General features: G+C 41.9%; 1 protein-coding gene across 2 annotated transcripts in view; it reads left to right on the forward strand.

Moving 5' to 3' along the window:
• Positions 1 to 15,917, forward strand: part of fam184ab (family with sequence similarity 184 member Ab) — a 116,256-nt gene that overhangs the window by 86,613 nt on the left and 13,726 nt on the right. For both annotated transcript variants that reach the window (XM_084031129.1, XM_084031130.1), the window contains exons 14-18: positions 111 to 323; positions 7,156 to 7,309; positions 9,205 to 9,332; positions 12,104 to 12,288; positions 15,216 to 15,362. In XM_084031129.1, the coding sequence (XP_083887255.1) occupies positions 111 to 323; positions 7,156 to 7,309; positions 9,205 to 9,332; positions 12,104 to 12,288; positions 15,216 to 15,362 (827 nt within the window). The remainder of the gene's footprint in view (positions 1 to 110; positions 324 to 7,155; positions 7,310 to 9,204; positions 9,333 to 12,103; positions 12,289 to 15,215; positions 15,363 to 15,917) is intronic.

Below are 15,917 nucleotides of genomic sequence, written 5' to 3' on the forward strand. Positions count from 1 at the left end.
TCCGCTCACTTTTACTTTGAATACGTATAATAGATGTATGTATGGAGAGGTGCCCGAGGAAGGGTGTCCCTCCCAGTCTGACGTTTAGCATTTTGTGGGTTCCTCTCCAGATCTCCCTGCTGAAGCAGAGTCTGGAGATGCAGCTGTCCCAGTCGCAGTCATCGCTGCAGCAGCTGCAGCACCAGTTCAGCCAGGAGAGAGAGCACCTGAGGATGCAGCTGGACGAGCTGCAGACGGAGCACCAGAGGCGGCAGCAGCGTCTGCAGGAGGTCCACTGCTGCTCCATGCAGGACATGGAGCACGCCAGGAAGAGGGACCTCAAGGTCGGTGGTGGCGGACATTTATACACAGCACGGTCTCAAGATGTTCAAAAGTATCTGCCCTGTGCTGTCTTCTTGTGAAGACTTTTTAAAATATTTCGAAGTTACTGCCAATTTTTTTGGGCAAATTCGGTTCATGAATTTGTGAATTTATGGCATTTTTTTATGAATCTAAAAAAATCAGATAACGGGCAGTATTTCAGTATATATATATATATCTGTGGTCTCGCAAAGTATTGTTATTTATTGGTAGTATATGGGAGTATATCATCCTGAAACATCTGCAGTAAGTAAAACATTTTTTTAATAAATGTTAAAATGTAAACATGTATTGATTCAAAAATGTTCATGGTATGCAGTAATCTAATGTCCCTTTCCTTTTTTTCAATCAAGTCACCTAATTAATCAGCGTTAGTAAGTCCTTTTTTTGTAAAACAGCTCCCCTGTCGGCCTTTCAGTTACAGCTCAGGCGGAGAGAGGTACTGCAGCGCCTGCCAAAAAAGCAAAAAAAAAACACTAAATGATAATAAATTCAGATGAAGTCCTGTGAGGAGTTGATTAGGGAAAAGCTGCTAAAAAGAGGAAGGCACCACAGTAACCGTAGAACGTGTAGAAGTAGTGTCTGTGACTTCGGTCTCACGTTGACGAGAAACAGGATGGTGTCTGGGTGTGAAGAGAGGTGAAATCCAGATAGATTTAAAATACTACTTCAACACATGCTCTTTGATGGATTATGTTTTTGCCAAATTACTTGGGAGATGAGACGCTCGAACAGATTTTGAAAAGATGGTGAATCTAATTGTTTTGTCGGTAATTAGAGCGGCGTTGTTATTTTGAACGGAGTTACAGACGGCAGCTCTGAGCGGGACTGTGCTGGCGTCGAGCTTTAATCTTCTTTTCAACTTCATTTATAGACTCCATCCTTCTGGTTTGCCCACTCCCACCCGCAGCAGTGGTTAAACCGCCTGCACCTCCTCTGGAGCAGCACACAATCTGCCCATGTCTATATATCGTACATCGTGCTGGTTTTAAATTTAAACGAACGTGGTGCAGAGGTCGGCTGTATCACAACATTTTCACATAACTTCCTGTATATTTAATAACACCTCCCTCATCCCAGTGTACATTACTTCCCTCGATACATTGTCCCGTTGCAAAAGGCAAAAGTTCACAAAGCTGGAGTGTGATTAAATCATTATTGAAAGCTGCAGCGTTTATGTCATCTTCTCTGATGGTTAGAGAAGCTCCTCGGGTGAAGCCACCCATGACATTTTTCTGCACTAGAGCCTGTCGTTAGAGTCAAGGTTAGACCGGCGGTGAGTCATCACCCCGTCACCACTCACTCGCTGACAGCAGACAGCTTCTATATCAAGCTGCGCTGACAGCTCTGTGTTTCCTCTTTAGAATGTCAAAATATGCACGTGCAAACCAACATACGCGCTCCCTCGAGGTGCCAAGAAAATGTTCTTCAACGCTAATCCTCCCATTTCACAGTCAAGGTCCCTTTGGATCAGCCATACATCACAATCCCCAAATCCCTTCTTTTTTTTTTCCTGACTTGGACGCTGGAATTGTATTAAGGCTTTAGGCAGAATGGAGGTCAGGAAACGGCCTCCTTATGATGCATATTTGGCCAATGCTTGAGTACAAATGCGTACGAGGGCGAGTGTGTGCTTGCGTGGAGAAATAAATTCACCTCTGAGTCACACACACACACATTATATCTCCTGTAAACCAAGCCGACTGCTGGAACAAACATTCTCCTCCCCGTTATCTTCCCCTCCTCATCCACCTGTTTCCTCTCTGAAGCGAACGCACACAGCAGCGCCACTCACAGCGCCCTTTCTGTCAAAAACTCACAGTCGTGGTTCATAAGCCGGGGAGTAAAGTGTTAAAGGCTTCACAGAGGGCTTTTATGGCATCACTGTGTGTATATATTTCTGTCATCATTGCAGGGAGTGAAAACTCAATTATCCAGAGTGGAGGCATTAGTGGGATGATTTATGTGTGGGTTTTTTTATGGGTTTGGGAGGTACATTCAGATTGTCTCAGCTGTTGTGTTATCTGTTCGCACACATTTACATCCAGGGAGTAATAAAGTTGGTACAAATCCCCGCTACACTGACGCGCTCACATAACCTAATTTAGCTCTCCGGCTTCTCGCTACCAAAAAGCTCCAAGCGGAAGCAGTGAGCGCGCGTGGAGCAGTTGACAGCTTATTGGTTCGCTGATCATCTTTGGACTTGCTTGCTTCCAGACTCCAGCTCATTTTCTTTCGCCTGCAGCAAGAATTGTTTTGCCTACTCTACATATTAATAAACAAAATGTCAAAGCAATGGCAAGATTACAGGCGTAAAAAAAGAAATGTGCAGTTTGTGATGGTATGTTTAACGTTTTTGCTGCAGGCCAGCAGGGGTCGCTGTGTTTGGTCCAGACAGAAATATCTCAACAATCAGGGTCAATGCATGTCGTACGGACATTCATGGGATGAATCCTTTATATATACATATATATGCATATATAAATATGTAAATATAGTATTATATATATGTGTGTGTTTTATTTGAATTATTATATTATGTTTTCCCTTAGTATTTTTTATCTTATCTTGTGACACATCAAAACAGCTAATTAAGAGAATCAATATCATTTTTAACAAATCTATTAGAAAGAGTGACTCTCAAATGGAGTGACCTAAATCAAACAGATGAAACCAATAGGTTTAAGAAACAAGGCAATGAAACAGGAATGGTCTTGCTGAAAACTTCAGATGATGCAAATTAGTACAATTGCAGTTGTTTTACTGCTCATATAAAAAGGAATGTTTGAATCGCTTATAGGCATGCTGGTATCAGTGATCATAATGGTTGGTGGCTGCTTAATGGCTTTACGTTTTTAACTTTAATTACTCCTCGCCAATCATCTTCCTGTTCCCCCTGACTATCAGGTTATCTGAATATTCCATGAGACCAAAATATCACCACCAGCAGGTCCGAGGTTTCATTTCCGTGTGAGATATCTTGACATCTGTGTGATGGATGGGCAATTAATGTGGTACAGGCGTTCATAGTTCCCAGAGGATGCACCTGTATGACTTTTGACCCAGACTTTCCCATCAGCCTCAGCTGCACTTTGTGTCAGCATGCTAACATGCTTAACTAAGATGGAAACATAAGCCTGTTAAACATTTTTGCTGCGTTCGTATCAGCATGTTGCTGATGTAAGCAGATTCCCAGAACCGCCAGCATGGCTGACTATTAGTTTTGTTAATTCTTTATGAGGTAATAAAACCTAAATACTAATGGATAAAGTCTACAAATCGGCCATAAATAATTTTGAAATCTTAAGCACTACACGTCAAGCCAAAATGTAGCTATATTTTCCTTCTTATCATCCGTTTGAATTTAAAGCCCACATGAAAAAAAAATAAACGATCGCTAAAATTCCCACTGTGGAATCTCGCCAGTGTGCAGTCTTCTAACAGACCGAGATGTTGAAATATCACATTTGACACGTTCCTGAATGCTGCGGCTGCAGTCCAGCGTACAAGATAAGTATATATTAACAGAAGACGGGCAAAACGAAAACACACGAGTGAAGAATGAGCTGATTTCAGGTCTTATTTTGATGGAAGTGAAAGCAGAGCTGTTAATTTAAACGTGGAAGCGCAATAAAACATTGTAAGTTAAATTAAACATTGTAATGTATGATTATCATGATTAAATAATCTTGATTCTCATTTTGGCATACGCCTATTTCAAAGTCGATGCGATAAATGCAGGTTGTAGGAATAAAGGGCGAATGCAGTCCTGTAGTGGGTTTGCTTTGTCCCGATTCGGGGAGAAAACTGTTCTGTGATTGGTCTAAATGTTGTGGTGCATTTGAATTTACGGAAACATCTCGGGAGACGGGAGTAGTCCCCTTAGTTACATTCTTAATCAAATCCCCCCAAAAAATCTAAAATGGATCATTTTCGACAGCGTGTATCTACGCTGATGACTCATGTGTGCTGAACCAGAGCTGATGTAAACGAAAGGTAGGCGTAATGCGGCAATTGTTGCAAGAGTGCAGTAACCCGCTTTACGTTAATATTGCCATCGAGTCAGGATTAAGATCTGTGTTAAAGCAACTGGATCAGCCTTCCAGAGGACCTGAGGGCCACCGTCTCACCTCATGTCTCTGTGTGTGCATCCCTTTGCCCCCTTTTACCCAGTTAAATGGATTCACCCACCACCACAAACACATATTGACCGCCCAGTAATGGAATAAGGACTGAACTACCAGGCCTCCACACACAACAATACAGTACATATAGAACTCCCTGCGATTAGGAGTAATTAATGTGCTCCGTTAAATTAAATACAATGAAATACAATGTTTTTACCAACCCGCGGTACAAAGCAGACCAATGATCAATAAAACCAATGAAGAAAAGAGATTAGAGGCTTTTAAAACCCACTTCCTCATACTGCGATAAAACCTCCCACAGGGGTTTGGACAAACATCTACTTGTACTTTTACAAACTGAATGTGGGCTGCGGACATTAAGAGTCCTCTCAGCTTCTGTGGGGATTCCTCGTAAACGCAGCAGCATAGGGAGCTTTACAGGGCTCACCTCCCGCTGCGTTGTTCATTCAACACAAGGAGAAATGGGGTGAAATGAATCAAACTCAACCACATTCTTTGGAAATGCTTACAAAGTTACAAAGCTGACATCCAAAATGTAGTGTTGCTCTTCTATCTACGACGCCTCACAAACTTTTTACATGACTGACAGATGTAGCTCGTAGCCCCAAATCATCTGTGATTCAATATATATGTTTGCACCCTCAAATTCAAGGGAATTCATTAACTGAACATTACCATTTAACAAATAATGACTGAACAATTCAAACAGGATTAAAAATGTAGTTTTTCCTGCCTCTGAGATTCAAAGCGCTTATGATGGGGCGAGGAAACAAGGCTGAGGGGTAGGTGTGTATTTACTCTACTTGGGGGTTATTAAGGGGTGCTGAGCGGGAACGAGTGCAGCTCAGGCCTGCTGTAAAACTTGGTGGCTTCACACAGATACATAATGTGTGAACATTATTATCCGCCCGCTCACAAAGTCATAACAAACTAACACTTTTGTTTTAAGTGTCACCATAAAAACAGCAAGGTCGCCTCGTCATGTGAGAGTGCCGTCCACCAGCTCGGAGCCAGGTTCATTTAAATATTCAGGGCTCTCTTCAGTTCCGTGAGTCATCTCCCTAATGCATTACATACTGGGGAATTAAAATGCCACAGTTGTTGCAGTCAACCTCCACATGAATATCATTTTTAGATGGTCCTTGCACAGATTGCAAAATGGTATCTTAATATTTTACCGACAAAGAGAGAAGAGCCGTTTTCTTGCTTTCGGGTAATAATGAAAATGAGATCAGCCGACGGAAATAGCAGCTTCGTCTTCTCCTTTTGACATGCAACATTTCCTTCATTCGATAAATCAGTCTGCGAAGGCGTGTGTGACCCGCTATCGGAATTAGATTGTGATTTATCTGGATGTCATTTTAGATACACAGGTGATTCACGGCTGCAATTTATTATTAATATTTTAGAGTTTGTCGTTTCCTGGAAAATGTTCCAAAGAGATGTTGGGTGCGTTCTCATTTAACCTCCACATTCAGAAGCCGTCTGTCGGGATGCATCGGCTCCATCATGGGGGACGAGCCCATCAATCATCAATCAATCAATTACAGTATTATAGTGATTTTATGATGCTATATTATATTAGTTACAGTTGTTGGTCAAATGTAATGTTGGTCTCACATTCTCTGCCAACCAGCCAGATGATGGCCAACTTTGTCCGATCGATGAGCCCACTGCAAAAAGACACTTGATAGTACCGTGTATAGGAGTGCTTGAACAGAACTTTACAGGAAGAAATACACTTTTTCTTTTAATAAAAAGTAGTTTATTCATCAACAAACACAATTATTAATTGACGGAAAACTTGTATGTGGACTTTTCTGTCTTATGGGAAACTTTGAGCACATAATGATGATTAACATCTGCCCATTATAAACCTAAATATCATGTTTTTCTTCCTCCATCCAGCCCTTTCTATAGTTCTACTGGACCAACACCTTTGGTCTCACTCTGCAGCTGAAACTACGACCTTGCGAAACAAACTTGTAAAAGCAATCTGAATTTAATTTGTTTAATTGTCAGGATGAATTTAATTTATAATGAGTTTCAGTCAAGGCCGTTCTCAACAGGAATCCACTAGAATTTCATCCTTCTGCGAAACAACATGAAAGGTGAAAAGGTGTGAGAACGTCTTTCAATAGATTTCCGTCACAGTTGAGGTCGTTCTGCACAGGAATGAATTGAAACTGCCAGCAAAGCTTTTGAGTTTTTTTTATGAGTATTTCAATGCACTTTGACGTAGGAAGTGATCTTATGGCTATTTTTCTCTTCTTGACTGATCTCAGTGCAGTCATAGTCAGTGTGGTTTCTCCTTCAGCCCTTATAGAGGATTTAAAATGATGCTCAAATACTTCTCTCCCTCTTCCTGCTTCATTTTTCCATTACTGCTTTTCTATCCCACTCCATCATCTCCTTCCACATCTTAAACTTTTCATCCATTCCTCTTTCTTTCCCTCTCTTCACACCCCTCCCACACACACACACACACACACACACACACACACACACACACACACACACACACTTTTGATTAAAATCCCCTCCTACTCTCTTATCCCCCTTTTCTGCCTATTTTCCTGTATCTCTGTTCCTTACCGTTACACTCTCTCATCCCCCCCCCCCCCCCCCCCCCCCCCTGTCTCTCCAGGAGTTGGAGGAGCGTCTCCGCCATCATCACCATGCAGAGCTGCAGTCTCTCAGAGAGGCTCACCGCCACAGCATCGAGACGCTCAAACAGCAGTCTGAACAAGAGCTGCAAACACTCCGCTTTGAGCTGGAGGACGAGGGCAAAGCCATGCTGGGTAAGGACTTAGAGGGGGATAGTGTGTGTGTGTGTGTGTGTGTGTGTGTGTGTGTGTGTGTGTGTGTGTGTGTGTGTGTGTGTGTGTGTGTGTGTGTGTGTGTGTAAAGTAAAAGTCCACCATTAAATATGTAACCTTAGTGAAATTACAAAAAAGAAAGCACCAAAATATATTTAGTATCAAAAGTAAGTGTTTCTCACGGAGAATGACCAACGTCAGAATAATTACTATTGCAATATAATTACTGATGCATTATCTCTCTTGAGGGGAAACTCTGTATATGAGTTATCTATCCTGATCACTTTGCACCAGGCAAGGCAGCACCCTCACTTAATACATGCCTGCTTCATTTGAAAAGTGTAGCCAAGTTTCTTAAACTTGCATTCTCTCTACTGGCCATCAGGGGGCGACTCCTAAGGTTGCAAAAATAAGTCTGATTGCATGGAAGTCTATGAGAATTGACCCTACTTCTCTCTTGATGTATTATCTCGGTAAACATTGTACACATGAGTTTGTGGTCTCAATCTCTAGTTTCAAGACTTCTTCAATCCAGCATGATGTTCATTGAGTAAACGATGGTCCATTGAAAGTCAAACAGACCATATAGCAGGGGATGCTTTTGGGCGGGGCTACCCTGTGATTGACAGGCCGCGACCACAACATTGTCCTTTCTGGGAATTGTCCGTGTTTTCGTCTATACGACTTTAACATTTCAGTCCAGGAAAGTTAATTGTAAAGATTATTCAGCGCTTGTTTATCTTAGCTCTACGCTTCTCGTGTCAATTCTGGTTGCTGGCGACGAGCAAAAAGCAAGAACGCCATGAGGCTAATTTCAGAATTTCCGGAGGTAGCTGTGTGCAGTGAGTTGTTGGTAGTCTTCTATCGGCCTGTTGGGTCCAGGTCTCCATACTACGCTGTCGTCAGACTTAATGAACTGATTAAGAAGGCCGGCTCTGTACTTGGCACGACACCGGCCACCTTTGAAGTTGTCATCATGGATTTTCCTGACCTCCTTCTCCACCTCCTGCGGTGCTCCTTCTCCAGCAGGAGCGATTTTTGGAAATCTTTCCTTCCCAAAGCAGTAACCCTCAACAACACCTCACCTTTGTCTAACAGAGAACGTATATACCATTTGTTCTCTATTTTCCCTCCATTAATAATTAATAGTATAGTTTATACATTAATATGATGTAGAAACAGCAGATCGGACAATGAGCGAGAGACCAACACTGGAAAGTGCAGAAATAGGCTCTTTCTTTTTTCAGTGCAAACACACAGTACTGTGCTGTGATAAATGGTCTTCCATTAACCTTCATGTCATGGTCCTGACACTGGAGAGCTGCTCCCATCTATCTCTCACTTCCCACATCCTGACATCCCTTTATTACCCTTTTTTTCTCTTCTCTTTATCTCTCTCCCACTCTCACTTCCTTTCATCCTCTCCTTGTGTGTGAATGTGTGCCTACCTACATGTGGGAGTGTAATTGTGAATATTATGCCTTTTTCTTATTTGATATTTTCCTAAGTAAGAAAAAAACCCTGCAGTGGTCAGGTTCTCTGCTGTATTTCTTAATTCTGATATTATATATGTGTCTCACATTCGAGTAGAAGAGCTAATAAGAGTGTGTGTTCCTTCTATGAGCTTCTCTAAACCATTAGACTGTTTGCAATGAAAGTTGTTCATCGGATTGAGGATTAAAGGCCACTTGGGCAAAGGCAGCTGAAGCACTCTCGCTTTATGTGCTAGGTTTAACGAAAAAAATACTTTATTTATTTATTTAGTAATAAAAAGACATGCCTCTAATGAGCTTTTTTTGGGAGTGGACTTGAAATAAGCTTTTTTCAACCAGCTTTAAAACCACTGAGTCTGAAAGACGTCCTTTTCTTACCATCAGCCTCTCTGCGATCAGAGTTGAACCACATCCACGCGTCGGCCATCGAACACCTGAGACAAACCCACCAACAGGAGTCAGCTGCTGCCAAGGTGGAGCTGGAGAAAACCCTGGAGAACAACCGGCTACAGGTAGGACACCCGTTTGGCATCTGGATCATCATGCACGCATATAGCTTGTGTCTTTAGAATGAACTATAACGCCGTGGAGTCGCCATCAATCTACTGGGATGAATGAGTTTCTAGTCAAATGTGAGATCTTGTGGTTAAGATTAATCCACAACACTGAATAGGCCTCAAGGACCTCGCGTACACATTGTTATCATCTCTACTAACACATTCTCCCACACTGAGTACATTCAGTCAGAGGTGCTACTAGTGTGGTTTGATCAATTGAAAATGAATCTACAACCATTTTTGGCTGTTGGGACTTTGAAACAAATGGAGCTGTTTGAAGACAAAATCTTGCACTTGTGAGGCGAAGCTTTTAGTATTTATCAAAAAGCAAGAGATTAAACAGGAAAAACTGTTTAGATGATTAGATTTGTCCTGTTTCATTATTTGTATTCAAGATTTCTCTGTGCCGGCTGTCACGCTGTCACAGAGAAATTAAATAGCCAGCGTGCCTCAAATACCACCTCACACACACACACACACACACACACACACACACACACACAGACATACACACACACACACACACACACACACACACACACACACACACACACACACACACACACACACACACACACACACACACACAGACATACACACAAACACCACCCGGCAGGATACCCTCTTACCATCTTCTTGTAAATCATCCTAATTACCCCAAACTCCATGTGTTCCTCTCTCATTGCCTTGTTGTACAGATGTTGTAGCAGAGAAACACAGCAGGTAGTGTGTACCCGCACCCTCCCTATACACACACACACACACACACACACACACACACACACACTCCACCGTCAGTCCCTCTCATCTTTAGTTGCCAAGGCAATCGGGAGTCAATACGAGCTAATGGTCGGGTGTTATGCTCTGACCTGCCTGTCAGTCACAGTAGAAACAGTGGAAACAGTTCCAGTATTATGGCTTCTTTTTGACCCCCAAGTAGATTCACATTGTTTCTGTTTGTCTAGATATAAGAAATTTGACTGTGTGTATCGATAAGTCTGAACTGTAATATTGGAAGGTTTATATAGGAAGGCATGAAAAACAGTGATGGGGGAAGAAATCTGTATTTCTGTTCCCTGTGTTTGTGTGTGTGTGTGTGTGTGTGTGTGTGTGTGTGTGTGTGTGTGTGTGTGTGTGTGTGTGTGTGTGTGTGTGTGTGTGTGTGTGTGTGTGTGTGTGGGTTGGAATAATTAAATAAAAGCATTAGGCTGACTGTTTATATTTAAACTATACAAGTGTAAATTTATAGTGTTGGCTTTTTTTTCTCATCAGAAATGAACAATGCAGCAAAAGCAACGTTTTTTTATGATTTCGGACGTGTTTTTTAGGCTGATTTGATCAGGTACAGCAGAGAATCAAAGGATTGAGAACATTGCAGTTATGTTATGTGTCTCGGGCAGGATAGGTCATTGTTCACTCACCCTAATTTGAAAGAGTTTGTCCATTTTACCATCTCCCTTTGTGCATTAATAATAATCCATCAGATTTCACAGCACAAACTATCACCCACCAAACAAATTTGAGGGAAATGAGTCGTCAGAGTGGAAGAGCTCACCTGCAGACAGTCATCACGCTGTGTTAAATAATGTTTTTATACCTCCAATTACGTGGGGGGGATATTTACCTGGAATAATGCGAATGACTGCCGTCTCCCTCTCGGGCTGCATGAATCCTTGACAACCTCCAATGAGAAGCTAGAGTGGACTGTAAGTAGCTGTGAGGCAAAGCTCAGGGGGAAAAAAAGTCCACCCACAACTAGTGAGGAGAGCACATACTGAAAGGAAATACAGAAATCTGTCATCTAATAACCAAACCCAAACCCCCATGCAACACATGCTTCAAATCATCCTGAATGCAATCTAAAGGCTTTCCTTTCTCCTTTTGTTCCGTTCTTTTTTTTTTCTCTCTGTCCAGAACGAAGCAATCAGTTTGACGAGATGGGGAGTGAATTTAGTAAATGAGTCAGTAAAGATTAATCTACCCTGCCTCCATTGTGTTTAATTGTGCTGCTAGGTTTATGGACAGCTAAATAATCATCCGACGACGTTAAATTAAGATTTTGAGGGAGACTAAGATGGAGGACACATAGACAGGAGGTTGTGACCGAGAGGCAATTATACACGATTATGGCCTCTGGATATATGAAGCATTTGTTGTTGGGGCAGATGAGATGAGGTTTGTGGCGAATCATTAGTGGACGATATTAAATCTGATTGTGGGGGAGTTAAGTGGTCCTAGACCAGGAGTCTTCAGATTGCACCTTTGCCTCTTCATTTAAGCCTCTCATCATTATGATCAATTTGGAAAAACAGGGCCGACCCTAATGACTAATAAAGTTGGTTTGAACATTGGGATAATATATCAACAAAGTTGTTTCACAGCTACAAATCGTATTTGCAGATTTTATTAACAGCAGTTCAGTCCTTAAACCTCCGTTAATAAATTGAAAAAGAATCTGGGATTCTACATTTCTGGCAAAACTGCACCTAATATGTTGTGAAAGTGATGGGGAAAGTAATTATATTACAGTAATGTGTTACAGCCCAACACGTGTTTAAACGACTCACAATGCTCACAGCATTAATATGTTATACCATACACCAGTTTTTACAGAGAAAGATACATTTCAGTAGTCAAGATTTAATTAGAAATCATTACTTGGCAAATAACAAATCAACTCTGTAAACCATGAAGTTGAAGACTGACTCCCCCCCTTCTTTTTCTAGGAGCGTGAGCTGCTGGGCCGGATCACCGAGCTGCAGGAGGAGGTCTCCAGGAGGAAGAACCACATCGCTCAGCTGGACCACCAGATCCACACGCTCAACGAGAACATCAGCACTCTGACCAAAGAGCTGGAGCTCAAGGGCAAAGAGGTGCTCAAGATCCGCAGCGAAGCCAATCAGCAGATCAGGTATGACCGAAGCGCGACACAAAACAATGCCGAAATGAAAGCAAACGTGAGCTCATAAGAGAATATTCTGATGATAGACTAGACAGTAAGTGTCATTTTGTTTTATAGATGTCAAGTTGAATTGCAAGTTATTGCAATTGAAGCTAGCAGCTGCCAAACGGACACATTCCTTCTTATCCACGTCCGATACGAGATGCATCTCCTTCTCTGTGTGTCACATCTGGTTCCTGAAATATTATAAATATTCATGATCTCTGGTGGTTCTAGACCAGATCACAATGCAGTTTATCTCAATATACTATAACCTGGAAAATTTGAGGGAAAAAGTCCCTCAAAATCTTCAACGGTTTATTCTTTCTGGCCGTTTTTCCTATCAAAACTTATCTCTAAGATATAGCACAACACTATCACCTCTTTGTCCACAATGAAAGGCAGGCAGATAGGGAGGGAAATAAATCCATTTACTGTTACTTTAACTTACGTCATCCAGCGTTTTTCCGTTGATAAAGTTTGACTCTTTTAAGAACCATGAATTTAGGTTTTGGTTCTGTTAAGTGAATGCTTCAACACAAGATTAGCTTAGCATAACTGGAAGTGCTAGCTTTGTTGTGTCGGAAGTAAAAAAAAATAAAAAATCCAATAGCAATCCGGAGGGACATTTTAGAGGTGGCGTGACTGTATCAGCAGTTAATGGGAGGACAAGATTAGATGTAAATTCAAGACTGGAGGGAAATAGCAGGAAGAACTGGAGCTCCTTGTGAGTTGCTAGCTAGCTTACAGCTAACATCTGCACGGTTGGTTATTGGCTGCTTCGGGAAAGTCTCTTGATGAACAACTGTTTAACCATCCAGCTAGCTTGTTGCTCTAGTGCTGGTTGTCATTTTCTACATGACTGTTTGTTTATGGATTAAAACAAAGGACATCCATCATGTTATGTGGCAGGAGAGCTTCTAGCATACACGCATTTGTTCTCTTGTTGCATCGGTAACTCTCAAGCCATGCTAGTCGTTTCCCCCTGCTTCCAGTCTTTATGCTAAGCTAAGCTAATCACCTCCTGGCTCCAGCTCCGTAAGTAACGAACAGACACAAGTGTGGCGTCTTCTCATCTCGCTCTGAGACAGAAAGCCAATGAGAGTGTTCCCCCAAATCGCTGAATGGTTATTTTAGGCGAATCGGCTCTCTGTGTCACGTCACCCCATGTTGCGGAATTTGTTTTCAGTCCTCACGAAAACACAGATTAAGGAGAGGTCAAGAAAAGCTCTCTCTCTCTCTCTCTCTCTCTCTCTCTCTCTCTCTCTCTCTCTCTCTCTCTCTGGAACAGTGCCAGGAGCCCATTGATCAGCTTGAAGGTTATTTAGGGTGAAAGCAAGATGGAATCTATAATCATGTTGTTCCCCTCGGCATGTTATGAATTTTTTAAAGTGCTGTATGGTTACTCGTTAGAATCAATCAAAGATGTGTGTGTGTGTGTGTGTGTGTGTGTGTGTGTATGTTTGATGATTGCTGCTATGGTGCTTCAATCTCTCTGTATATGCATTCTCTCTCTCTCTCCCTCTCTCTCTCTTTCTCTCTCTCCCTCTCCCTCTCTCTCTCTCTCTCTGCCGGCAGGCCAATGCGCAGCACATTTCTCCCTCCCGTTACGTAACTCCCCGTCTGAATCCTGGTCACAGGGATAAAAATAGGCAGATAAATAAATAAATAAAGAGGAAGCAGAGAGAGAGAGGGGGGAGAGAGAGAGGGAGAGAGAGAGAGATAAGATGTGTGGCCCTCGGGGAGAGTCGGCCCAGTCAGAGTGAGAGGCAGACAGACATCCACGCTTCTCCTTCGTCCCTTTCATCAGCCTCTTTTTCTCCTCCTCATTTAATTATGATCAGCTTTTATTCCCATTTTCCATCCTCTTCCTCCTCTTTCTTCAGCTGCTTCCCTCCCATACCAAACCTTCTACATGTGCAAACTGAACACATTTCATAAGAAGCAGAATTAATTACACACTTTATGTGCATATGATTCACATTATATCGTACATCAAGTATAAGCACAGTATGGTGCATTTCTGTGTTGCTTTATTGTGTTCTCCTGTTGTTTCTGTGCAAAAGTCACATTTCTATTATAATTACATTCACACTATGTTTTCATGCAATTATGTTCGAGGAATTCATTCTGGGCATCTATCTCCCTTTTTCTTATCTCGCCAACGTTTTCTCTGTGGAGAGCGATCCATTATGTTCGCTTCTCCTGGGACGGGGAGAGGAGAGTCTGCAGCTCCTGATTAAGTCTTAAAGGGAAATGTCACCTATTTAAAAAAAAAAAAAAAAAAGTGTTATTCTTGAGCAGTGTGTTCAACATGCTTCACTCTGTGCTGTCACACCAGGCTTCATTGGTTTCATGAATAAGGATCTTTGTTGTGTTTGTGATTTGACCTGACATCACATATAAATATTAGTCTTTCATCAAAAATATGGCAACTTATAGCCTGGGGTGTAGAATATGTAACAATGTGTCCTCATATTAAAAATAAAAAGTAAGATACAGATAAATAACTTTTGTCTCAAGGCGTCAGTGGTTGAAACTAAGTGAAAATACTTTCCTGTACTTGATGCTAATTTATAATTCACTAAATAAAATCTCTACTCAGCAACAATAATCTTACTGTACTTGTGGAAATGTAATATTTAATCGAGTGCATTATTGATTTGCTACTTTTAACTAAGTCAAGGATCTGATTGCTTATTCACTGCACAGCATCGACTTTTATTTTCCATATCAGCTGTCGCTGTCACACCACAGCCAGCTGTGTTTACATCGTCGTTCATTCTGTCCTAGATCTGATGGTTTGTAGCCAATTTAACCTGTTTTTTTTGTTGTTTTTTTTAACCAGAACCACGTTTTGAGGTGTCCAGTTAAGTGATGAACTTTTCTGTCTTCAGGGCTCATGAACAAGAATTGACGAAGAGGCACGAAAGGGAGCTGGCCGAGATGATCTCCGTCCACAGCAGAGAGACGCAGAACATGCTGTCGGACTTCAACAAAGCCCAGGAAGTCCTCAAAGACAAGATCTCCGCCCTTCAGATCCTGTATGTACACACTGTAAACGCACCACGTGGTCTTCACACAGCTATGCATCAACGCTGACACAGGAATAACATTTATATAACGCTTAACTCGTGACTGCTTCGTGTGCAGGTCAACTTATCCGCCCTAGATAATGTAATTGAGTGTCGTCAGGTGCCGAGCGGAAGCTTAAAGCAACGACAGGTTTTCCCTGGGGAGAGTAACAGATGATGCTTTCACATCCCTGATTCTACACATTTAGCTCTTTTTATCATCTGCACTTCAGGTCTTCTGGTTTAGCAGATGATCAAATATGTGAGAAACAAGTTAAACACTGTGCTTTTCTTTTTCTCCACGCGATAACCTACACATTCACTGCACCACATAAATTGGGGCATATCTAAACAGCACTTTTACGCTGTTAGTCATACAGCAGCAGACACGTCCACGCAGACTATTTTAATTTTCGTGTGCGTCAGGTGAATAGAAGGCGGCCGTGATGAATTATATTCTTCTCAGCTAATCACATCGCCCGTGTCGTACGTTATAAACAGCTGCAGCGAGCACGACGGTGCATA

The sequence above is a fragment of the Eutrigla gurnardus genome (assembly GCF_963514095.1).
Source record: "Eutrigla gurnardus genome assembly, chromosome: 16".
Classification (NCBI taxonomy): domain Eukaryota; kingdom Metazoa; phylum Chordata; class Actinopteri; order Perciformes; family Triglidae; genus Eutrigla; species Eutrigla gurnardus.